Source organism: Achroia grisella, unplaced genomic scaffold (genome assembly GCF_030625045.1).
Source record: "Achroia grisella isolate CSIRO2021 unplaced genomic scaffold, CSIRO_AGI_Agris_v1 utg794, whole genome shotgun sequence".
NCBI lineage: Eukaryota > Metazoa > Arthropoda > Insecta > Lepidoptera > Pyralidae > Achroia > Achroia grisella.
Genome location: NW_026713026.1, coordinates 4,143,789 through 4,169,734, shown reverse-complemented (window position 1 = coordinate 4,169,734; position 25,946 = coordinate 4,143,789). Strand labels below are relative to the sequence as shown.

General features: G+C 33.4%; 2 protein-coding genes across 2 annotated transcripts; one reads left to right on the top strand and one right to left on the bottom strand.

Annotated features, from left to right (window-relative positions):
* Window positions 1-1,277: 1,277 nt before the first annotated feature.
* On the bottom strand, window positions 1,278-18,762 carry LOC131851603 (probable histone-lysine N-methyltransferase CG1716). The gene is given in 20 exon segments (XM_059202119.1): window positions 1,278-1,300; window positions 1,303-1,435; window positions 1,963-2,244; window positions 2,600-2,758; window positions 3,112-3,215; window positions 3,543-3,653; window positions 3,794-3,998; window positions 7,824-7,923; window positions 8,552-8,676; window positions 9,106-9,277; window positions 9,666-10,012; window positions 10,161-10,300; window positions 10,550-10,692; window positions 11,032-11,252; window positions 11,813-11,974; window positions 12,428-12,518; window positions 13,595-13,894; window positions 16,395-16,523; window positions 16,608-18,351; window positions 18,654-18,762. Coding segments are annotated over 19 exon segments (4,677 nt in total). The 5' UTR covers window positions 18,338-18,351; window positions 18,654-18,762.
* A 607-nt stretch (window positions 18,763-19,369) lies between these two features.
* LOC131851671 (signal peptidase complex subunit 2) lies at window positions 19,370-22,451 on the top strand. Its single transcript, XM_059202192.1, has 5 exons — window positions 19,370-19,487; window positions 19,721-19,786; window positions 20,673-20,806; window positions 21,173-21,325; window positions 22,194-22,451. The coding sequence occupies exons 1-5, from the start codon at window positions 19,470-19,472 to the stop codon at window positions 22,375-22,377; spliced, it is 555 nt and encodes a 184-aa protein (XP_059058175.1). The 5' UTR covers window positions 19,370-19,469; the 3' UTR covers window positions 22,378-22,451.
* The last annotated feature ends 3,495 nt before the right edge of the window (window positions 22,452-25,946 follow it).

Sequence of the window (25,946 nt, the reverse complement as noted above, 5' to 3'; positions counted from 1 at the left end):
TATAATGACATCGGTGGCTTATCAAATTAAGTTGTTAAAAATCATGTTCTAGCTAACATTATTATTTAATAATTAAGTGTATTCCATTATGCAATATTAAAATGACAAAATACGCCTAATTTATACATAATCAGCAGTTCAGATTTATTAATTTAAAAAGCAATGCATCCAACAAGTTTTTAACAAACTCGTCCAACTCAAAAGGCTAGTTTTGAGCATTGGAATTTGAAATCCATCATTTAAATACTACATAATTACTTAACTCTAAAGAATTTAGTATACAGTCCATTTTCATTTTTATATAATATTTACACACATCAGAAAGCTATTTACGACAGGTTCAGAAAAGCTCATGAGAGACTGATTTTTTTCAATCAAAAGCTAACTTTATTATTATATTAACTATATACTACTATTATTATAGAATATTGTAATGTCAATTTTTTTATGTAATTGAAATGGCAACAAGTTGACGGCCACCATATGGTGGCATAACGTCAACCGTCGCCTATACACATGACCAGTACTACAGACATCAAGGGACGCCCGTGACACCGCTCATGCTTTACCATTTCGGAGGGCTAAGGTGCCATACCGCTTACACTGTAATTTCACTGCGTAATCTCACCTTTCTACCCAAAAACAACTTATAGTAGGTACGGTTAGCGGCTGAAATAGGTGAGACAGAACTGCCCAGAATTTTTTTTTACAAAGTCTACCTCAGGCATGTCAACAGTACCGAAATTTCAAAACATAAATACTTGCGTACACAAATCTTTTCTAGAACTGACATTTGCAGAGAATCACTATTATTTAATCTATAACAGTTTAGAAGAAATAAGATTCTATTGTTTGACTGGTGTTTTGTATGACCCACCTAGATCTTGTCCGTTAATGTCCATAGACAATGTAATTATGTTATGACTTGTCATAGATTATCATTGGCAGTGAAGCCGATTGTCTATGCCTAGTGATAAAAAAATACACGAAAATATGCGCCACGCGTCATCTCAGCACCCTGCCACACACACTTCATAAATATTGAAAAATACTGGGATTAAAACATTTCCTGTGGACTTCACATTAACTACTTCCATATGTACACAGCCTTGTCAGTTTACACACACTGAATTGATGTCAATACAACATATTATTGTTGTTTTTTCAACCATTTGTTCAATAACAATATTTCCATTTGAATATATTTATCTAGTCATATGATGTGAAATAAGTGACTTTAATCAAATGAGCGACAGCCGAAGCCGTCGCATCTCCTGTTAATCCGCTTCCTCAGGCGGCGCTTATAAACAGGCCCGAATTTCGCCATGTACTTCTTGACGAAAGTCTTCGCTTTGGTTCGAACAGAGTCGGTAACCACCAACTCTTCTACTGACTGACAATGTTTGAGCTCTTTCAACATTACGAAATGCGTGAGCTGAAAAGAAAATAAAGTATTTTAATTTGGGATAACATTATGTTATTTAGTGGAGGTCTGGATGCATTAAATACTAAGTTTGAAACAGTTTTTTACAAATTTTCAGTAACATAATACCTCTAGAGGTAAATTACATCTTAATAATCGAAAACTCTTGCAATTTCGTTTTATAGATTAAAGCCGAAAGAGCGTCAATTCGCTTCTGCTTCTACTCTTCTCTCTCTGCTGCTCTTCTGCTCGGCACTTACCATCTAATAAGGTGGTAAATGCATTATTCATAAGTATACCTGTGAGATAGCTTAAACATAAAGAATGAAAAAGTAATTCACGTTAAGGGCAATATATCTTATCTTTACAAGGACTGTGTGATGTGCCCTTTTTTTAAGGAACAGGCAGATCAATAGTTCTGCTTGTTGCTTTAAAGAACAGTCCATTATAGGCAGTCATTTAATGGTAATGGTAAAAATATAAATAAGGAATGGAAGATCACCTATTAAACAGTTCCGATTGATAGACAGGTTACGTACCTTCCTGGCGAGGTGTTTGAAGTCGGCAGTGCAGGTGATGCGTCCGAGTGGCGCGTCTGACCGCCGGTACGGGTTGAGGTGCTGCACCATGACGCGCGCCATGCTGCTGCGGAACTGCTCCTTGCGTCGGCGCGCCATCTCCTCCGCCTCGGCCGGACTCGGGCTCGGGCTCGGGCTCTCCTCCGCTACCACTACCGCCTCCTCCACTGGCTCCTCCGCTGGCTTGTCCTCTTCGTCCGACAATAGGTCCGAGTCGGTGTCCGAATCCGCCAGATCCACCATCTGATATGCGATATGATTGTTATAACATTGGGGATAAACGAGCTTGCAAATCACGATAGTAAGTGCTTACCGCCGCCCATGAGAGTGCTCACTAGGGCAATTGCAAGAGAGTGCTCACTTGCTAGGGTAATTGCAAGTGCAAGTAAAATTGAATAAGTAGAAATATACTAAGCACAGACTATTTAGAATGTTCAAGTATGTCTTAAAAGATATCTGCATTAATACTAAAAATTATAAAATTGTAATTTTCTTATTACATACAATACATACAAAAAAGAGCTGCACATTCCATGTTGTAACTTGCAAATTGAATTCAATATATGAAAATTACTGTCGCTAATGTGCCACTTCTTACCTTAAGTTCTGGAAGAGAAAGTTCCTTTCCACGTTTAGCAGTAGCCAATAGCCGTACTTTCTGCATGAGTCGTTCACGTCTACGGCGCAGTTTCTCTTTCGTCTGTTTGTACCGCTTTACTTCCAGTCGACCGGCTAACTTATCTTCCTCTGTGCGTGGCTACATAATGAAATCAACAATAATAAGATTGTTTTACAAACCTGTAGTGAAATGGCATACAAACCAACAATATAGCAAATTTGAACAAAATTACAAAGCAATCTACTACAGAAATAGTTGAGACCAAGAAATAAGTACCCAAACATCATTTTATGTCAAATGCTGAAAAGAAGTGGATTTTGTAATGATATTTTTGTAACATTAAATAATATTTACGTTTATTTGGTGCGCCACCTACCTTTTTCTTATAATTTCTTTTCTACGCAAAGGTACTCATTTTAATTTAATTATATTCTGTATCTGCTGCAATAAAGAGTATAAATAAAAAAATAATAATAATATACACAACATACACTGATCGGTCGCTCGGACACCAGTCCCGGCCGTCGTTTCCGCGGCTTTATTGTGATCAACGCATGGTCAGGAATTAAGCCATTATGCGAGTCTTCTTTTATTACTGAAATTAATAATATTCATTGATATATTAATAACTTTTATGTACGTATACATATAAAAATTTGCATACCACTACAATATCAAACAAGTATCAAATTAGTTACATATATGCAATCTCAGATATTAGTAGTATAATGAAAATGGTACTAGGCCATACCATTTACATTGTAATTGATCAACTTTTTTCTGTTTTCGTAGCTCGTTGCTCATATAAGTTAAATAAGAAACCTCTTACTCTCTCTATCTCTCATTCCAGCATTCCTGTAACTTATGTTTGAAAACCGTGACTAATTCTATTTAAACAAATATGTAATCATCGTATAAATACCTTCATAAATTCCGTTGACACCTTCAACAACCTTCCCTTTAGCGCGTCTGCTCATAATCGGAGATTCAACTGACGGAATTTGCTCTTCCTCCTCTTCAGATGAACTCACTTCTGTAAGATTATATCAATACATTAATCACCAAGATTCTACAAAACTATCGTCAATGCATAATAGATAATGAAGTAATGACTTTCTTTTTAACGGACTATGCTTGACAAATGATCCATAAAAAACATTGACATGTGCATACCCGGGTGTTGAGGCGGCGGCGGCAGCCACTGCGGTTGTCGGAGCTTGACGTGGTAATAGTATCGCCGGCCGCGGTCGTCCACCGCGCTGCGCCATAGCGACGGCAATACTGGCCCCTCACCCGCCTCCGCCTGTGCACCCGCGCCTGTCGTACCCGCTCCCGCCTCTACACACTGTGACCCGTCCGTAGCCATCGGAGCCAGGCCCTACAGTACATTCACAGAGCGTTATTAATGAAAAAAAAAACATCCTAAAATTACTTCATGTCATATATCTCAGAGGCTCATCATACCGATAAGCTTTCCACATTGTATTAATGTCTGAGTAAAATTGCCACGCATGATACGCCAAAGTCTTACTTCACATGCTCTTTTGGAAATCGCATCAATTATCGATAGATTTGATTCATGCATTGAACATTTGTCCTTAAGAGGCCTTTCACATTTTTTGGCCTAAAAGCAGGGTCTTTGGGGTTCTGGTTCTAAGAAATTAAGAGTCGGATATACATTTTGATTCCTGAATTATATAGATAGATATCTAATCTTAAAAACAACATCTTTGAAATGTTAATTTTCTCTTTGTTAGTCTTCCTAATTTCTAAAATAGTTTATTCAAAAACGCTAAGAGACAGAAGTTTGGGGTCGTCGTTCATTAATAAACAAACATAAATTGATATGATATCTTCACTAAAACTTGGTAATTACTTTATAAATTAAGACAGCATCGTCCTTTTTTTCATTTTCAACTTAAATATCTAAAAAATTGATCATAATTAAACCCGAAATTTCAACAAAACTTTGCCATAATCATTTATAATTTTCTCGTAAATACAACCAAATTTTTGCATAAAAAAAACATAATAATAAAGTTAATATACTTGTAAAATAGAAATATAAAAAAAAATATATAAGTTTCTAAGAAAAAAATAAACAATAATAATAATTTAAAGTTGTATAAATTCCGTTGCGCCAAAAGTCGCTCGGAAATTCTCAGTGCTGCGCTAGCGCTCGTCGAGGTAGCATCTATGCTATTTTTTACGACACCGCTACGATAAGACATTCGTAAACATTTGTCAGTGAACATTAGTATAGTGCGACTAAACAATTTTGATAATTTAAGTAATATTTAATTAATTTTGCTAATATATACTTATTTCTACGAATATTAATTTAAAGTTGTTGTTAAATATACATATATAGTATTCATTTTAGCATAAGACAAAAGTATTATGCTACAAATAAAACCTACCTACCCTTGCACTATGAAAAGCACAAGAGCATGGTATTTCGTCACACTAATGGCAATTAATTGTTAAAATTAAAAAAGAGAACATTTTAGTATTTTTAAAAATAACGCTTATCTGAGAGAAAAATGTAAGAAAATGTAAACCAATTTTACTTTATGTTTATTTTGTAGTTTTTTTCTAAATTAAAATAGGGTTATTGTTTATAAAAATACCATTATTATTTTTACGTACATTTGTCTTGTGTTATATCATCTAGTATGTAATGTGGATTGTAAATAAATTACCAAATTATATATAAATTATATTCCTTAATGTTTAGAGATATTTTATCCAATTTACTTTATTTTATTTTACACAATACAGATATTTCTAAATTGCAACCATTCTGTTATTATACTCGTTGGACTTTCATTACTGTACAGTTATGTCAAATAATTATGCGTGTTTGGGTGAAAAGTCAACAACATTATAAATGTTTTTATTTAGAGAATTTTAGAATATGGGATATATAGGTTATCGCGCGTTTGAAGATCCGTGTACAGTATTGGGACGTTATATATAAACCTTCCTCTTGAGTCTATCTATTCTGTCTATTAAATAACAACGAATCAAAATCTGCGTAGTTTTTTAAGATCAAAACATACATAGATCTATTACATGTGTAGATGATATTTTAACCGGAAATTGAAGTCGTTAAAATGGTATTGGCAGATCAGTTGGAATCATCGGTATTCTTGGTATATAAGCTGGTTGCCCAGCTAACGTACCGGTTATAATGGTCTACAATTAAATTGTCTTTCAATTCTTTAGTAAGCAACATATCCAATGGGCTTAAATTTCATGACTGGATCATGCTTTTGAGAAATTCCTTCCTCAAGTTTGAGCAGTTAGTGTGACAAATCACTATCTGTGCTTCCATAAAAATGAGCTCTCAAATTTGTCATTAGTTTTAAACTTTCAATTAAAGTCCATAAGGGAGACGATGTTAATGACACAGAGAGTCTTTCAGAAATCTCCAGCAAAAGTATAAAAGTAATCCCGCCAATGAGAGCAGAGGTGTTTCTAAGGTCTTTTAAGGTTCTGTCCAAAATCTCTATAGCTCATGGTGATTTCATTACATATAATCAATGAGGCGTCTTGTAATAATTTATAAAAAGGTTTGATATTAACAAGTAATTATTTATCAAGAATCAAGAATCGGCCAACCAAGAACGAGAAGCTGCAATATCAGCCAATATCATGCGGCGACGTCAATGATGCAGGAACAGCAATGATAGCAGTTGAAGCTTTTTTTTTACAACTTAGAATGGCAAACAAGCTGACGGCTCTCCTGATGGAAAGGGGTAACCGTCGCCTATATACATGAGCAGTACCTGACATGTTCAAATCAGCATATTGTTTCCCTCATGCGTTGCCATTCCTGAAACCTCGGGTGTTATTCCCCTGTACCCTGTAAATTCACTACCATATATATACACAGGTAGTCTATATAGATAGATATACATATACACAGATAGTATACCCTGAGAAAGGTCATAGACTACTTTATAGTGCGAAAAAAGTATTGTAAGGGATTAAAAGCGGAGATGAAAGGTTGTATAAAGGTATCGTCATTGTTTAAGTGAAACAATGAAACTTTTTTAGGTTATAATCTAAATATATTTCCTTTATTTGGTCAATTTCATTATACCACGCTGACGAAGTCGCGGACACACCTAATATACATATAAGGATGGGACCTTTAAATCAAAACAAAGCCTTGAAAACACAACTATTATATATAAATAAAATAATTATTTGCTAAGTATAATATTTAGAACAAGTGAATATGGCAACAATGTATCCGACTCTTATAATAAATTATATTGTATCTATTAATAAATAAACTGAATTAATATGTAAGAAGAATTAATTAGTAAATTTATGTTATAGTAATTTCATCTTCCTGTCCTTATCCCAATTATTTGTTACTCATATTACTTAAGGTTTTGGCTTTTAGTTGTACAATCGGCCAGCATCCTGACATCAACCCTCTAGGAATAATATAATAAAAAAATATGGTCATTATTAGCACTTTGATAATTAAGATAAATCACGTTATTTAAAAAAATACAATAAGTAGTTTATGTTACTCAGTTAAGTAGAAACATATCACATTATTAATTAAAATATTACAAGGATCAAAATGGTTCATACTAAATCCACACCGATTGCGCTACACGGTTATTTGCGTCTGTGTGCGTGTATTACTGTGTGTGTGCGTAAATCCATGCGATTAAACCTAAAGTTGAGCGGCATCATTTTGTAATAGGCCTCTTAAGCATAATATAATTGTAATTTAAAATAGATGAAATATTAATTTTATACGAAATTACATATCTGCCTGTGGCCTCCCGCATTATATATATATACAATAATATATAGTAACTTTATTTAGTTGATAACGACTGTAGTCTAGTGGTAGTACATTGTCTTGCAATCCTATGGTTACGCAATCCCCTAACATAACTTTTTATTAATGACTAAATCTGTCTGTATTGGCCTAGGTGATTTTCTATTTATATTATTAATCATAAAAAAGGTAGTGTGTCTATCAATTGTCTACCGCCAGTAATAGTATTAACCCTGTTTCTTTAGGAACTAGATAACTTAGTGTATTTGTATATAATTCATCACTAATTTTCTATATTGCCTAAACAAAAACAAAAACAAACGCTTACTGTTAACAAACACAATTAATAAATTGTGATTGTATGTTACATAGATAGATTTTATGGACATTTACCTGTGACAAGTCGTGTTGTTGCGGTGGCGGATGGGGATACGCCGGCATCTGCTGTCCAAACATGAAGCGGCCCATTCCAAAACCGCTCATACCCATCAAACTGTTTAACAAATACATTATAAAATTACACCATTATGCACTTTCCATCAACATCAGCCAATTACATTAAACATTAAACTGAAAAATAGTCTAGGCTTTATTAATTATCGACAACATGTAACAGAAAAATATCCAAAAATATACAGACATATTTGTACTACTAGTTCACAAAAAAGTTATAAGTATGTATTACTTTTTTGAACTACATAGTGTATATGATACCTACAAACAGTACTATGTTTATGTAAATAAAAATATGTATGTATGTATGTGTAAGAAATCAGAAATAATTTTGCTTTATTGTCTTATAATTTCCGAAGCATATGCGATATACGAAATTTCTTTTAGTATTTTTTAACATGTTTGGTTACATTATCTAAGTTTTCATAAGCATCCCTAATGTCTTTTTAAAATATATTATCGTCTACGTTCATTAGGGATAATGTAGAATTCTAACTATAAAATATTTTTTCAAATCGTCCAGTAGTTTTAGAGCCTTTTCAATGCAAACAGACATTCAAATATTTTCTCTCTATAATAATAGTATAGATATATGATACAATTACAACAATACAATACAATTAAAATGTTTAATTATTCCATTAAAATATAATGACGCATAAACTGACTTGTGTTGCGGCATGCAGTAGGACTGCGGGCCGCCGAAGGGCGGCGGACAGAACGGCGGTGGGAACTCAGGCAACCACTCCCCGGTCATTTCGGGCACCATGCCCATCAGACCACCCGGGAACATCTGTACATACATAAATATATGTTTATTAAAAGCTTTTCATTTGCCATATCACTTGATAATTGTTAGTAACGGGAAGTACTGGCCCCAATGGTAAAAATTTCATATCAGGTTGACTGCGCCGACCGTGGCCTGTAGAATTGTTAGTAACCGGGCCTGTAAGTACCTGTGCGTAGGAGCCCCAATGGTAAAAATTTGTTGCGGCCATATCAGGTTGAGGAGTCCCGCGGCGGGTGCGGGTGCGCGGCCAGACGGCCGACCGTGGCCTGTAGGTGAGTACCTGTGCGTAGGAGTCCCGCGGCGGGTGCGGGTGTTGCGGCCAGTAGGGCGGCCGACCGTGGCCTGTAGGTGAGTACCTGTGCGTAGGAGTCCCGCGGCGGGTGCGGGTGTTGCGGCCAGTAGGGCGGCCGACCGTGGCCTGTAGGTGAGTACCTGTGCGTAGGAGTCCCGCGGCGGGTGCGGGTGTTGCGGCCAGTAGGGCGGCCAGGCGGGCGGCGGTCGAGTGCGGCGACTGTCCTCTGCAGCCGCCGCAGCTTCCGCGAACGCTCGCCGCCGCTCCTCTTTGCTCAGTGGAGGCACCGCAGCTAACACGCGCTCGCTCAGCCTGCCGATATGACACAAAATACCATATCATCGTATGCACACTTTGTTCCTACTTCTACACAGATATATAGTTGGTCCAGTGCGCAGCTATTCGTGCACACATATATACATAAATATATATGTGTGTGTGTGGACGAATAGCTGCGCACTGGGCTCCAAATTCTGATATAAATAATGGATACTGATATCTACTACTAATATCTCAATTGCTTAATATCTTAGCTTAATAACATAATTGTCAAAACATATGCCAAAATAAATTACTGTATTAATTTATTTTGGTCAATGATATCAACAATTAAACACATAGATATTCATATAATATGGCCTGTGATTTATATGAAGTTTACTTCACATTGTGAAACATGATATTACTCCATTATTCTCACCTTATACTTCTTCTACCGTCAGGACTTCCCCTTCTTTTTCTCCTGTCTCTGTCATCTCTGTCTCGCTCCCTGTGCCTGTCCCTGTCCCGCTCGCCGCGGTCGCGGTCCCTGTCGCCTCGCTCTCGCTCCCTGTCTGTCCGCTCCCGCTCCCTGTCGCGGTCTCGTTCTCTGTCCCTCTCCTTGTCTCTGTCTCGTTCTTCGCGCCGGTCCCGGTCGTCTCTGCGCTCACGGTCGCGATCTCGATCTCGCGCTCCACTAGAATCAGCCGCCCGACGTTCGATGTTCGCTTGCCGCTCGTGTTCTTTCATTTGCTGAATTCGTTCTTTCTTTGGTATTTTGAAAACTTCCTGCAATTTTGTTCTATATATTAACCACAGTTCTAGTTTTTTACAGCAACCATGCTACAATATTTCAAGAGAGCAAATACAATATTACATAATAAACAATGAACTTTACACATTTTTTATGAGTACATTATTAACACCTGGAACTCACTTTCAAACTGGACCATCTTTCTAACAACTGACTGGATAAGTCCTTCATTTTTTCTAACATGGTTGCATGTTCTCTACTTCTGTCGGCAACCGCTGCAGTGTCTTCCTCTCCATCCCTATTTGGCAGTTCTACTGGTAAACCTGATAAAAACCCGTTAAGATATGAATCTCCAAAGCCACAAGTATATAATTAGCTGACAATTGTATTTAAAAATGTATTAAATAAAGTCATTAACTTTTCGTAGAAACTAAATCCTATACCAAGTAAATACAGTACATTTATAGATTCTGAAGTAAATGGCAATAAATTGTATACATTTATTTTATGTAACTGAATAACTTACTAACTACTGATGCAATAGCTTTAATAGAAATAATACAAATATGTACCAGTAGCTTCATCAATAAACACTTGGTCCTGTGGCACATCTGTCGTGTTCAACCAGCGTTCGACGATCGTAAAGAAGCGACTTTCTTGTACCATTGTCTTATTTGTAATTGGCAATCTATCCACTGTCTGCAGCATCTCCAATCTGTAAAAATAATGAATAATTATATATACGACATTAATTTTATAATTAATTATGATTATGATTATTCATAATCAGGCAAAAATATATTTTAAAGCCAGTATAGATTTCTCTATTACATAAAGATAGTGTATCTTGGAGTATTAGAGACAAAGTAAAAGTAAAAGCAAAAGGCTATAAAGGCTATAACAGCGCAGATTTTATTTATTTACCTCTTATTTGATTTACCTCAGCTATCTAGTACCCTTCTTGTGTTTTACAAGCTCTGTTTAAAGTAGGACTAGATGGCGCTGTGTTAATTGTTAGTGTTATTTATTTATTATGAAAGTAAAGAAAGGGGACCTGAAGTTGAGTGTGGCGTCGGTACACCAGGGCGCCAGCAGTCGCAGGCCGCGGTAGTCGAGGAACAGCCGGCGGCACGGCAGGTCGGCGTCACGCAGCAGTCGCAGCAGGCGAGCCTGCGCGCGCCGAGTCTTCGCCCTCACCACCGTTCGCGACAAGCGCAGTGTGTGGCTCTGATTCTTCACACCCGTGCGACTCAGAGCCTCGAGGTCCTCTTCGATCTATTTAAAATGCAGTTATTATTGTGGGGCATTGAACCGAAATGTAGGCATATAAAGTGCCTCTGAGTACAACATCCAGGATAGCAGTCGTGACATATATTTGTTGACAAGTTTAAGCTCTTATGAAGGCCAATTTCTTCCCTACCATCTTGTACAAGCAACAGATATAGACTAACAACCAGATTCATATTACCACATGTATCATATTTCCTAAGTTCATTTTGATGACACACTCAGTTTTAATAATTGAAGATCTTTCAACACACTTTTGGACCTAAAACATTGGCTCAACAGATATTGTATCAGCTAGAGATGTTTTACAAATACATGCAATGCAGAACTCACTCAGCGCTGAACTTGGCACATGTAAAACATTATTTATTCAAACTTTGAGCATCTATACCTTTATAACCTCTAGAAATTATTGAAGACCGATTTTATAAATATTATTCTTAAAATGATTACTTAAAAACTTATTATCTCATGAATTCCAAGTAAATAGTGTACACACAATCACTTTCACTACATTTCAAAGAGTAAACAAAATAAGTAAAACTTACATCAGCATCCTGAACCAAATCCTTCACTTTGGGTTTGTACTTGCGTTCTCTCTTACTCTTCCGTTGCTGCGGGTGAGGCAGTTCAGCGTGTGCGTCGGCAACTTGAGACTCTTCAGTTAACTGGGCTGTACCAGACTTGGAGGTCGATACATCTTCCTCCTCCTGAAGTATTAAGACAGACTATTTATAACTGCACTAATAGTATTCAAAAGAAATTAAATTAATCAAATTATTCTGATATACAACCTTGCAGTATTAAATAGTAACAATAATGATAATAGAACTCTATATTACACACTACAAGTACACTGAAAGAATGTCCATAACAGTAGTAAGATAAATATATTTTAATCTAGCTATGCCAGCTAATTCAAGCGGATTTTAAATACAGGAATTCACAGACTCACAAACAAAAATTATAAATATTGATTACAATTTTATTATATGTATAAATGTTAGAACAGCTATATTATAAATTTTAGTTCCGGAATCAATTTAGGAATTAATTTAAAAATTTAATGATCCCTGGAACGTTTTGTTTAAAGACCATAAATTCCAAATACCACCTGCGCAAGGTACTCAAAAATCAATTTTGCTATGAATAAATGTATTTACCTCTTCATAGTCTTCATCATCTGAATCAGGCTCAGCTCCAATCCAGCCGCGGCAGTTGTTAGCGCCGCAATAACAACGCTGGGCCACCTTTCTGCACCAAAATATAACACATTACCTCCCACTCGCCTCCTATGTGACAGGCGCTGGAATATGTAATATATGAACTGACTGAGTAAACTACATATCTAATTGTAATAATATGTAATTATTATTATTAAGTTAATAACTTATATGTATTAACAATAATAATATATAATAAAATAACTATAGCAGGAAATTTTGGCAATTGTTCCATTTAGAATCTAAGTTTACACTGGCCCATCTGATGATAAATGGTAACCATCATTAATAAAATTAAGAACATCACATTACTGTGGAATCCCTGTGATTCCACTCATTTGTTGACTTTCCAGATGAATAAGATATCATGCTTCTTATCCTGTAATTTTACAGTCTAATTGCATCCTACAACTGAAACAGCTAACAAAGTATGCTGCCTGGCGGCAAAAGTAGGTGAAATTGAAGTAATCACACAGATGATTTCTTAAAGTCTACCTCTGGTAACATAAGGTAGGATAAGTGATACTTATATTTTATAGATTCTCTAAGAATAAGTAAAAATTAAGAGATTATTATAATACTAACTATTACTGGATTCCCTTGATTGATATACTTGATTTGACCCCCTCCCAGAATATTTTAAAAAGTTAATGTTCATCTTCATTATACTCTCTTGTGTCATGGCGAATTGACTGAGAGATATGCTTTCACATTTTAATATGTTTAAGATTAATGTAAATTTTGCAATAAATAAATAACAATTAGAAATGGATAGTCACCTAAGAGTGGATGGAATATAATAAACCATTTATCCATAGTAATATTTTAGAAGTGAAACAACTTCCAAACTTCTTTTGAATTAAAGTTTGGTCCACAGATAAATATTGCGCTTAGTACTGTATATCACATTGTTAATAATAATTGAATTGGTCCAAGCAAAAAAATAAAAAATATATTTAGCATATTTTTAAAATACTTGCTAAAAGCAAAATTATTTTCACAGATACATTTCAAAACTCCATATCAAAAATTTTGTTACACATTATAAAATGTATTAGACAGTACATTAAAAAATTATACAAAATTAAAATATCAAAGTATACTTACCCAAACCTCTGAAACTGGTAATCAAATGTGATTTCTTCACCTGCTACTATATCTCTCTTGCTGAAGAAGCCTATCCTCAACTCCCCGTTCACGGTCCACTTCTGTGTTTCCGCATTAGGTTCGCATGAGTGGTTTATGAACCGCGATATATTGCCTTTGACTGTGGCGTCGATGACCGTGTCGCCTTTTAACGACATAAAGTAGTGATGAAGGTTGTTCACATCAGAGTAGGCTTGAGCGCGTTTGTAGAAAAGTTCATAGTCTAAAACTTCACCTACATACTCCATTAAGAACTCGCCCCTGCAATTTGTATTATATATTCTATTATACACTTTCTTAATTAATAAAATTACTTCCTTCTTCCTTCCTCCCATTATATTACTATGTACTAGAGTTACATCCATCATTTTACTATGTGTATATGGGTTCCACCCAAAAAAGATATCTTTCAGCATAAAGGAATAAGTTAAGTCATATGAAAATATGCTACTGTTTTTGTAATTACATTGCAAATGAAGTTATTACTTGATTATTTCCATTGCATAAATTAATTCGCTCAGCATTTAAATGCATCATTAAAAACATTTTTAAATATTTTTTAATTTGTTATTATGATAATAACCAGATTACTATGTAGATTATAATAGAAATGATATCATTTTAAAGCATATTTTGTTACTAGGATTTAATTAATTTAATAACATCACATATAATTTTAAAAATGATTTAAAATTCAAACTTTACCTACTTCATATTATCAGTAATTATTAGTACATACTACTCAAAACTATGCAAAAATAAAAAACCAGTACATATTTCTTATTTTTGCATAGAATTTTGAGTAGTATATTTGTTGTGGTGGGGTTCTTTTTTGTTGAGATGGTGAGTTTACTAATAAATAATATATACGTTTACAGCAGAATAATTGTATTGTCTCTTTTTATATTATATTTACACTGATGTCAATCTATATTTTGTATTTTGACAACTAAACTATTACTCGTAATATATTAAATAACAAATTAATAAGTAGGTCGTATATACTCGTAACATCCTCCCACAGACATGAAGTGCTCTTCAGGTAGCCTACTGTAAATGAGCCTTGAATACTTTAAGAGTTTGTCTTAATTTTGCCTACTCTCTCTATCACTTCCCACCAGGGGTACCATCTTTCCCACCAAGCGTACCATCTTTCCACCCAACCTCCCCTCCACCAAGTAGGGTCCGGTGGCTTAAATTTCCAGCTGATATGCTTGTCTTGAACTAGACGAAATAAAATTACACTATGCGATGGTAATATTATTAAATATTTAAAATCTCTATTTTCCTCTTGGCTCAGTATTAATTTAGTTTTCATGCTTATCATACTTTTTTCGTCTGTAAAAATAGTCTTCTTTTTCAATTTCCTAAACTCGTCATTTGCTTGAAAATATTCTCTTTGTATAATCATTACTGACTTATTTTCCACTTCTTCATAATCATCAAATGTCAAAATTGTATCTAGTTTTTGTTCTTCCTTCTTTTGTTTATAGTCGTAACTAGTCTTTTCATACTTCAAAGAATGTTTCCTTACGTCTCTTTCTATCTTTTCATCTCCTTCGTATTTCTTACTCATACCCGATGAAATATATGATATTGTCGGTTCACTCACTTCTTTTATATAACTTTTAAAACCTGACATGACTAACTCGACTTTTTCATCTCTTTCTTTATTTATCGAGTCTCTAGTGACACTCACATCGTGCGAATTCTTTAAAATTCTCGTACTTTTATAATTGATCACACTCTGTTCATTGTCATCTCTATTTGAAGTTCTTGGACTTATATCCTGTCTCTCAGGTGATACAACTGGTAACTGAGAGGCAGGTTGATGTTTATTCTGCCGTTGTATTACGTCTTGATACATATTATCTAGAGTAATCCATTTAATCAAAAATTCATCGGCCGTTTCACAATCTGCGTAAAATTCATCTTCATTTGTTTCGTCGTCATTCAACCATTCATTGTAAATATCTTTATCAACTTTAAATAATTCGTCTGCTATACCTTTAAATAGTGTATGACACGCCTTTATTTCCGCAGTATTTGGTATGGGTTCCTTTAATAATTCTGATAACTGGTTCCCAGTCTTTGTGAATAATCGGCGTAAATTTGTTCTGGATTTTCTTAATCTCAACATTTTTCTTCTAGGTCACGGTCGCCAGATGTTGTGGTGGGGTTCTTTTTTGTTGAGATGGTGAGTTTACTAATAAATAATATATACGTTTACAGCAGAATAATTGTATTGTCTCTTTTTATATTATATTTACACTGATGTCAATCTATATTTTGTATTTTGACAACTAAACTATTACTCGTAATATATTAAATAACAAATTAATAAGTAGGTCGTATATACTCGTAACAATATTGTTTTGTAATTAAATCTCTATATGGTTACGTTTCTCTTCATTTTGCAATTGTGATAGTGCAAACAATAATTATACATACTATTATAAAATGCATTCTTATTCATAATTAAAGGGCAAGCAGAATCGATCTCAGAGGTCTCAGTACTCAGGTTTTGGACCAGTAGGACTGCACCTAGCAATAGTCCAAACTGCTAAATATAAGAAATTAGCAATCTATATTACATAGAAAAATATATGAAATACAATATGGGAAATATTTATGACACAAAATAGATATAATTATAAGTAAGTCAATAGAGAAGCTAAGCAGAATATTACTCCCTCGCCAAAAGGTAAGTATGAAGGTAATTTCGATAATTTTCATTTTAGAGACAGTTTCCTATACTCACGGTGGTATGTCCACACCAGCCTCTACTCCACAACCTTTCTTGTCAGCATAAAACACTTTTAAAGGTGCATTTTGCATTTTCTGAAATCTTCTATTTGTACACCGATCACCAACAGGACATCGAGAATTACTGTAAACCAAGAATAATAAAGTTAAACATATTTTTTCATATTTATGAATAATAACAGTTTACAATTGAAAAAAGGTAATTTACCATTCTATCATTAGTAATCTATTCAAACAGTCTTCACCACAAGCTAATTCCCCGCGATCTAATTCTTCTTTGGTCATGAAACAGTCACAAGTCATCTTTTTAGTCTCTCTGCTAATCATTCTTTCACATAAATACTCATTCTCTTCTAAATGTTCATACTGGTTCATCCTCTCTTCAATTATTTTATCATATGCTTCCATAGTTAATGGTGTGACAACAGGTTCATCTTCTTGGAGATCAGCACTCTCAGCAACAGGTTGCAAACGCTGAGGCAAATTAGGGCTCGCCAATGGTGAACTGGCTGGAGAATTTGTTCCCATTTCAAGCTCACTAGATCTACGCCACCTAGATTTAACTTTAACTGGCATGTCAGAAGGTACAGGAAATGATGGAGAGTTAGGTGCAGTAATTGAGATATCATTAGACTTTTCTTGACTATCAGAACTCATCTCCTCTAGTTTTAACTTTGTTTGCATAATTAAAGCTTTCTTTAAAGGAGTTTTTACTAATCCATAACCCTTAGTTTTCTGTTTCATGTTGCTAATTGTTTTTATACGGCTAGATCGCCGAACTCCTGTTGGAGATGACTCTGCAGAATCATTTGAATTATTTTGATTAACTTCTGTGGCTCTAGAGGAATTGCTGTCATCAGATAGTGTAGAACTAGGAGTTAAGCTAGGGTCAGGTCTCAATAATGGTTCACCAAAACCTTCCTTCAAAAACTGCAAATCAGGAGTATCACACTGAGGTATTCTACAACCCATTTGCAAATTTATCTGCTCATGGGAAGTATCTAGATTGAGATTCTCGAAATGTGTTTGAAAGTCTACATCATGCTTTTTATAAATTTCTTTATCCTCATTATGTGTAAGTGTTGTCTGATCTTTTGGACTATCTATTTGAATGTTATAATATAATTCAGGATTATCATCTTCCACTATTTGCACAATAGTGATAACTTCATCATCATCACCAGCAAACTCCACCTGCTCTATTTGCTCATCAGCCAATGGAATGTTCTGTGCAAGAGGATTCACCTGATTGGAACATACATCTGAACTGATACTTGTATCAATGTTTAATTGTTCCATAAATGACTTTTCTCCCAAATCTGGTGGCACTGGTACCAATGTAGAAGCTGCTTCCGATTCCATTTTTTCAATTTGATGTACCTTATCCTTTGGAAGATTTTGAATTATCAATGTGTCATTCACCATTGGTACAGGTGAAATATCTCTAGAACTATCATGACTTTGTGATGCATTAACAGAACTATTCATTGGACTACAGCAGGCTCCACTGTTCGTGTCCGATTGTGTGTCTAAGGCATTAGAGTCAGACTCTGAGCTAGCACACAGATCAACAACCCTAATCTCTACACTGCTATTTGTTTCACTATCACTACCAACTTCATATTTCCTAACAAATGATTCTTCATTATTAAATAGACGATATTTTCCGAATTTTTTGTGCAATGCCACTACTGGAGTATGAGAAGTCTTCACAGTAGTGGTACCAGACAAATCTATTAAAGCAGAAGATTCAGTTGAGGTTGCCGGTTGTGTAAAATCTTGACTGTTTGTGGTTCCCGACGTACTAGGCTCGACCGAAGGGTCGCCTTCCGCGGCAGCTGAGGTTGAAGGCACTTCGTTATCTCCTTGTTTAGTGCGTCGAGTCGTACGTCTAGGCGTAGAGGCGGGTTTTCCTACAGGTTTCTTACGTTTGGCCATTGTACGCAAACAACCTGCAAACAAAATTGTTTAATGTATATATAAAATAATAATAATATAATAGAATATAATCGGGTGGGGACCACTGACCTCTTTCAATCGTTATTGTTTGCAATTTAATTACTTGTCAATGCCACATGGTTAATTTAGTGTATAGTTTACAGAATGTGAAACACCAGCAAGAGTAATTTATTTCGCATATATTTTGAAGTTTAGCACATAGGGTTTGATTCGCGATTCGTGACTTTCAACAGCGTTACCACCGGTTGGTTAGGTTTGCATTAGTCAAATTGTAGTTATATTAACAGTTACTTACCATTATACAAGGAATCAACATAAATATTCACATTACTTTCATGATCACAAACAGCATAAGCGTTTTCTAATATTTGAATAATCTTAATTAACTAAAAAATAAGACATGATTTTTCAGGCAGTTTATTTTTTTTTTATTAAAGGGGTAGGAAGGGGGAAAGTAAGGTCTGTCGTCGGTCTGCCTTGATAGTTATAGTTAGGCGAGTATTACATTATCAATTGAATCAAAGGCGCTTTATTATTCTTATTATATTAAGAAATACATGTCTGTTATATTAAAACATTTTGAAATATTCATTCTAGTATGGAATTGATTTAATGAATCAAATTTCAAAATATCTACTGCGTCGCGTCGTTAAGGCGTTAAAATGCAGATAATTACAATCCATTATTTTTGATAATATAAGATCCCTTTTACTAAGATATATAACAGATTATCTATCCAGTACCACAGATAAAGTATATAGTGCATGTATACTTTGTGGTTGGTAAAGTATTGTCATAGTTAAATAAGGGAAGATGTACGTGATCTCGAGTGTCGACATGTCTACAGTCCTGTAAAATCAGATTAACAGCCAGGCATCTTCCTTTTTTAATCACCTTTAATTTTATCCAGGTAATATTTAATTTGCATAAAAAAAGTCAAAATCTGTACCGTTCGTTAATGTGACACGTTATTTCTGGTAACACTGAATGCCGACTGCCGACAAACGATTTCAACCAACAAACATATTTTTGTTGTAATTGTTTAATTGCGTTTCTACTTTCTATAACTTTAAGAACATAACTGAATTACGTGTCGTATTTCTATAAAACAATGGCTGAAACACCAGAGGTAATTTGTTTATCACATAAAAGATCATAAAATATTCTACATCAAAAATATGAGACACGTCACATTGTGTTAGTCCCTCATATTTATATATTTTAAATTTTAAGTTATGGAAAATATGTATTATTAAATCGAAATAAAAAATATATCCTATAGTCCTATTATTAATTTACATATGTATATGTTTTAGACTCGATATTATTGCTTACTTAGGTATAATTGTACTTATTTTACAGGTTGTTAAAATTAACAAATGGGATGGTGCAGCCGCAAAGAATGCTATTGATGATGCTGTAAGAGAGGTATTATAATATTTTTGTACCTATATGTAAATTACTTATGAAATATTGAATATGGCAATTATTTTTATATAGGGTTCATCTGGATACAAGGATGTTAAGAAATTTTATTTAAAAAGTATTAAAAGGTCTAACTGGCCAGTAGGGTAATATAAGTTCACCTATATATTATGACTGATGTAAAATGTAATGTTATCAGCATGCCAATCAGCATAATATGTTTTATAAATATTACTATGATATCCGGTTTACTTTTTATGAGTAGCTTGCCTTATAGGACATGTTAATTATCTTAATGTTGCGATATACTGTACATATAACAACAGCTTCATGCTACTACCAAAATACATATAACAAATCAATATTTTTTTATGGCTGATGATATAATAATAAATTATTTATTGTAATTACAATAGCACATGAATGACATTATTAAAATATGTGTCATAGAGAGGTTAGCATAATATGTAATTACTTTTGTAATATTAATTACTATCTGAATAGAAGTATTTCTATATTACAGTGCTGACTACTTATAACTTAACCACTACACTTGCCATCTTCTTTCAACTATTAAAATAGCTAAAATGTATATGTCAAATGTTTAATAATAAAATAAATAGTAATTGAAAGTCTATCATACAAATTGTAATCCAAGATACAATTGAGAATCATATTAACAGGATATGTGTTGTATTATAAGGGTGGCAGATTAGCCATATAAGGGTGGCACTTGTTAGGCAAATGATAGGAATGACTTTTAAGTGTATACTGTCTCATTTATTATTATAATCAATCTTTATGTACTACATATTACTAAGTACATTCATCCTTACAGTATCATAAACTATAGGTAACATTGTAAAATATTTTTTTTATTGAATTACAGGTTTTGACTGGAGACCTAAAGTGTAAGGAAAGTTTTGCTCTCATTGATGGACGGCTTTTCCTGTGTGCACTGGCTGTGGGTGTGGCCTTGTATGCTCTACTGTGGGACTACCTTTACCCCTTTCCACAATCAAAGTAATTATGCTTTCCTTAACTACTAAGAGATATTTTATTATATGTATATTGAAATGTATAAAATTCATATATTCAAATTGGACTTATTTAGTATTACCAGTAATTGTATAATATATCAAGAATTATGACTGAAATTCATATATTGTTACTTCTTCAAATATTATAAAAATATTTTATGTTTCTTATTGCAGACTTATAACAAACAGAAAATTAGGAAAAAAAATCATAAATTGTATATAAAATTTATTTGATATTAGTATAGATGACACTAGCTAACAAGTTCTCTAATATGTTGAATATTTTTGACTACTGAGGCGTCTCTATTTTTTAAATTTTTTAATAACTAATAACATATTATTATTTCAGATTGGTATTAATAATATGTGTATCATCATACTTTGTACTTATGGGTATATTGACATTATACACTACATTCAAGGAAAAAGGCATATTTGTTGTTGCTAAAGAGAAAGTAGGAAACAATACTAGAGTTTGGGAAGCCAGTTCTTATGTTAAAAAGTGAGTATAACAAGGTTTTTTAAAAATATATTATGTAAAAATTAGACTGACAATGTACATTGCAAATAATAAAAATTGTCATGAATGTTCTCCCAACACAATATAGGAAGTAAACAATTACTGACACCCCACAATCTTCAGAAGTAATGTATGTAGAGTGCCTTAGATGTTGAAGTCACCAGTACAATGTGATATTCATGACAATTTTTATTATTTGCTTGCTAGTAGAAAAAGATAAATAGTGTAGTGCCTACTATCACACAAGTGATTCTAAACTAATTAAAAGCTATGCTTATTTAAAATACAATATATGTACAATTGGCATATGTCAATATAGAATGCTAGTTGTAAATACAGCTATTTAATAATACAGAATCATTAATCTGATTTAATAATATTGTAATGGTCATGTTACAAATTCTTTATTTATTTCTATGGTTAATGTTTACCACTTCTTCAGAGCCCATTTCTTAGGAGTTCTAGATCTCTTCCAGTTCCTGCATTCTTATACTATACTACTATTTTGATTAGATTTAGATTTTAATCTGCGTGAACTGTTACATGAGTCTTCTTTTCTTGATATAAAAGATAGCCTAGATCATTCTTTGGTATAATCAATTACACTAAATTGCTTTATGATCTGTTCAGCTGTTTAGCTATAAAAAGGTAACAAAAAGAAAGACACCATTCAAATTTATAATATTAATTAATAATATGCATAATGCAAAATAATAAATAAAATTTGAGCTGTATCATCTCTGACATATACTGTACATTACTTAAACCAATGTAAAATAGCATACTTTTGTTTAAACCTTAATTTTGTTTCAACTATCTTTCTAAAATAAAATAAATACTATACTTTCAGACATGATGATAAATATAACTTGATACTGGTGATGAGAGATTGGAATGGCAAATCCCGTGAAGCTTCCATTAATAAGTCCTTTGCTAACTTTATTGATGTCAATGGCACGATAGTACAGAACCTCGTCCTCAATGAGATTACAAAGATATACAACTCCCTCTCCACAGAGAAAAAAGAGAAGTGATTGCATTGCACAAGTCTTCTATTTAAGGTCTGACATTATTGTAATATTGTCTCAATAAACTATATTGATTAATATTCTACATTTTTACTTTATTACCTCTATGGTGTACTGAAAGTGTCATGGAAAAGAACATAGAAATATATAGAACAGGTAAATATGGCAGCATTCCTTAAAAAAATGTGTTGAATTAAAATAACAGTAGGAACATTTCATACAGAACAACTGAGGACTCACATGATCAAGGTAAGTACAAAAATGGTTTCATCTAACTTTAACTCATGACTTACTCACTTAAAACACTAAACAAAGTATATACTAGAGATATTGTACTCTACAGAGTTTTTGTCCATAACGCACCCTACCATACATATACGTGTAATAGCTAGTTTACAACACATTAATCTATATATATAAATAAAATTGACGTGTCTGTTTGTAATATTGAAATAACTCCATTTTTTACTGCATGCATATGAATATAAATACGGTACGTATACCAAAATAACATTACATTTTTTATAATCTTTGTCTGTTTGTTCCGGCTAATCTCTGTAATGGCTGGACCGATTGTGACGGGATCATTTTTGGTAGATAGCTGATATGATAAGGAGTAACATAGGCTACTTTTATTTTAGAAAAATAAAGTTAATTCCCACGCGGACGCGGACGCAAGTACAGTTGGTATTTATAAAAATATGTACCTATAACTAGGTCTGCTCGGGGTTATACATAATACTTATGTAAAATTGCCTATGTATTATTCTGATGTATAATCTATATCACTGTATCACAAGTTTCATCAAAATCTGTTCAGTAGTTTTTATGTGAAAGAGTAGCTAACATCCATCCGTCCATTCATACTGACATACTTTCGCATTTATAATATTAGTAAGATTAACGACTAATAATTATAACCTTGACTTCCTATGTGTGTACACGTCCATGTAATCTATCCATATAAATAAAATTGGAGTGTCTGTTTGTAATATTGAAATAACGGTTTTTTACTACATGCATATGAATATAAATACGGTAAATACATCAAAAAGCACTTTTTTTTAACATTTTTGTCTGTCTGTCTGTCGGTCTGTTTGTTCCGGCTAATCTCAGAAATGGCTGGACCGATTATGACGGGACTTTTTTGGAGGTAGTGATGTAATAAGGAATAACTTAATTTAGCTACTTTTATTTCAGAAAAATACATTTATTTTTAGAAAAATTAATTATTTGACTAATTTAAAGACCATATATTTAATTTGTTTAACATATATGTTGACCTTTATTTTAAAACATTATTATGTTAACATTTTGTCCTAATTCTATGTTTAACAGATATAGGTACAAACAATATTCTCGTAGTCACGATTTTACGCTTACATTGTATGTACGTACATATGTAAACATTGTGTTTCAAATCTATTTTGTCATCTTATTACACTGGTAAGTGTAATACAATAACAATATAATGTAGATTTGAAATGGTTTTCCACCACGATACCACAAAGAAGCTAAATTTAAATGTTATTCTGTAAACTTATATTTTTCCATACAAGGTTTTGAACGTTCTCATGTACAAAAATTCTCATGTACTTAGTTTCGATGTCCTGAATTACATCCAAACCGCTTTACAAGCTGCTCTTCATTTATACAGCCAATATTTACCACGTTTCACATCAGTTGATCAGTCAGGTTTTTTTACAGAACCCGTAACCTCATTTATTCCAAGCAAAATGCTTACTAAGTCACAAAGGTCGTCATTTAACGAATTCACTACGTCACTGTTTAATCGCCTCTAAAGGAAATCATGTAATTGGCTACATAGTAATCAATGTCATTTTTAATCAGATTGTAATATACCTATTGCTATATGGAAGTACAATTCTGATAATGATGTAATGAACACATTTGTATATGTTCAATATCGTGGGGCTAGAGCCAAGAGAAATTTAGCCGGTTATATTATAAAAAAAATATTTTCTATGTTTGTAAAAATATATATTTGTAACGTTACCCATACATGATATAGGTATGTTAAAAACATATATTATGATAAAAATGTATCCGACCGTCATCTGTACATCCTTACTTCGACATAACGCCCCAGGGATTGTGAACCTAATACAACACATTACAAAACCAAACATTTTGCAAGAATATTTTTTTTTGTCTGATTGTCTGTGCATTTTTGCGCGCTATATTTAAAAAAAACACACATTTTGAATTTAATTATCCAATTGGATAAATAAAAAAAATTATACGCAAATAAATATATAAATGTCAAATTTATACTCATGTTTGTAAAAATATAAATTCAACTGTTTCTAATCTTATTCCATTTTCTTATACATGATATATGTATGCCACAAACGTATATTATGATAAATCTGTCAACTCGAGTTGTGCTGAATTCGAGTTGACTCAAGTTGAAATCTCCCAACTCGAGTTGGAAAAAATTCTAAATGCATCAAACAAGGGGGCCCTTGTTTGATGCATTTACGAATCCCTAGTGAATGGACGTGTAAAATGTAAGAAATGCTCGGAATCATTTTAAATATGTAGGATATACGAGCTCGCTATTGAATAATATTAAATAAAATCACTCAAATAGCAGTTGACCTGCAGCCATACATGTGCTTAAATTAAATGTGTGGAGTGCCTCAGAGATGCCATATGGAAAGAAATCATTTTTATTCGGTTGTCAGTTCTTCATAGTATGGCTATCCATTACTAGGTACTATTTCAGTATTACTTCTGAACCCTTTAGCTGATTCCATCAACATATATGAAAGACTTTCAAAATTTTATTCTAGTAAACATATATATTATTTAGAGTTTGTTGATTCCAGATTCCAGATTCCTTATTCTGTACGCTGGAGTAGAAAGATATAGAAAGTATTTTTTTAATTTTCGGAGCAATATAATAAATAAATTTACTTGCCTATTGCCAACAGCCTAATCACTACAGTAATTAAAAAATATTTTGGTTTGTCGTTGTTTCCAAAAAATTTTAATAATGTTTTCTTGTCTGCCTTTTTCTTAAATCAACCGCTCCATATTGTAACAGCCAATAATCATATATTCAAATTTATGATGCTATCATAGAACACTACTAGAATATATAAAGAAATGAAATATACCTACTCAATATCCAAAACACAACTTTCTTGGTAGCCGGTAATTAATAAATAAATAAGTTTATCTGTCTAAAGCTAATTATAATAGGTAATTAAAATACCACAATATCAACTACCTCCGTTTCGTATCGTTGTTTAATGTTTAATGCGGATTATTTAATGTTTATCTAACATTTTTTTACTAGGAATATTTAGGCAAATAGTTTTTCTATTTATTTAGAAGTAGCTGTTACTCGTGACTTTGTCTACTTTCTATTATATAAAGATTCCGTTCAGCCGTTTAGTCGGGAAAAGGTAACAAACAGACCGACAGATACAGAGTTTTGTATTTACGATATTAGTATATGTACATATATAGTTTAGACCAGGCTGATAAGTGGAGCATGAGATCAGATCAGTTAGCACATCATGGCGAATTTACTAGGAATTAAGTCG

Bases quoted from the DNA above. Each gene is read 5' to 3' on its own strand.
- LOC131851671 (XM_059202192.1), top strand. The intron at 19,787-20,672 runs GTATTATAATAT...ATTGAATTACAG, and splicing joins TTGATGATGCTGTAAGAGAG to GTTTTGACTGGAGACCTAAA. The intron at 21,326-22,193 runs GTGAGTATAACA...CTATACTTTCAG, and splicing joins GCCAGTTCTTATGTTAAAAA to ACATGATGATAAATATAACT.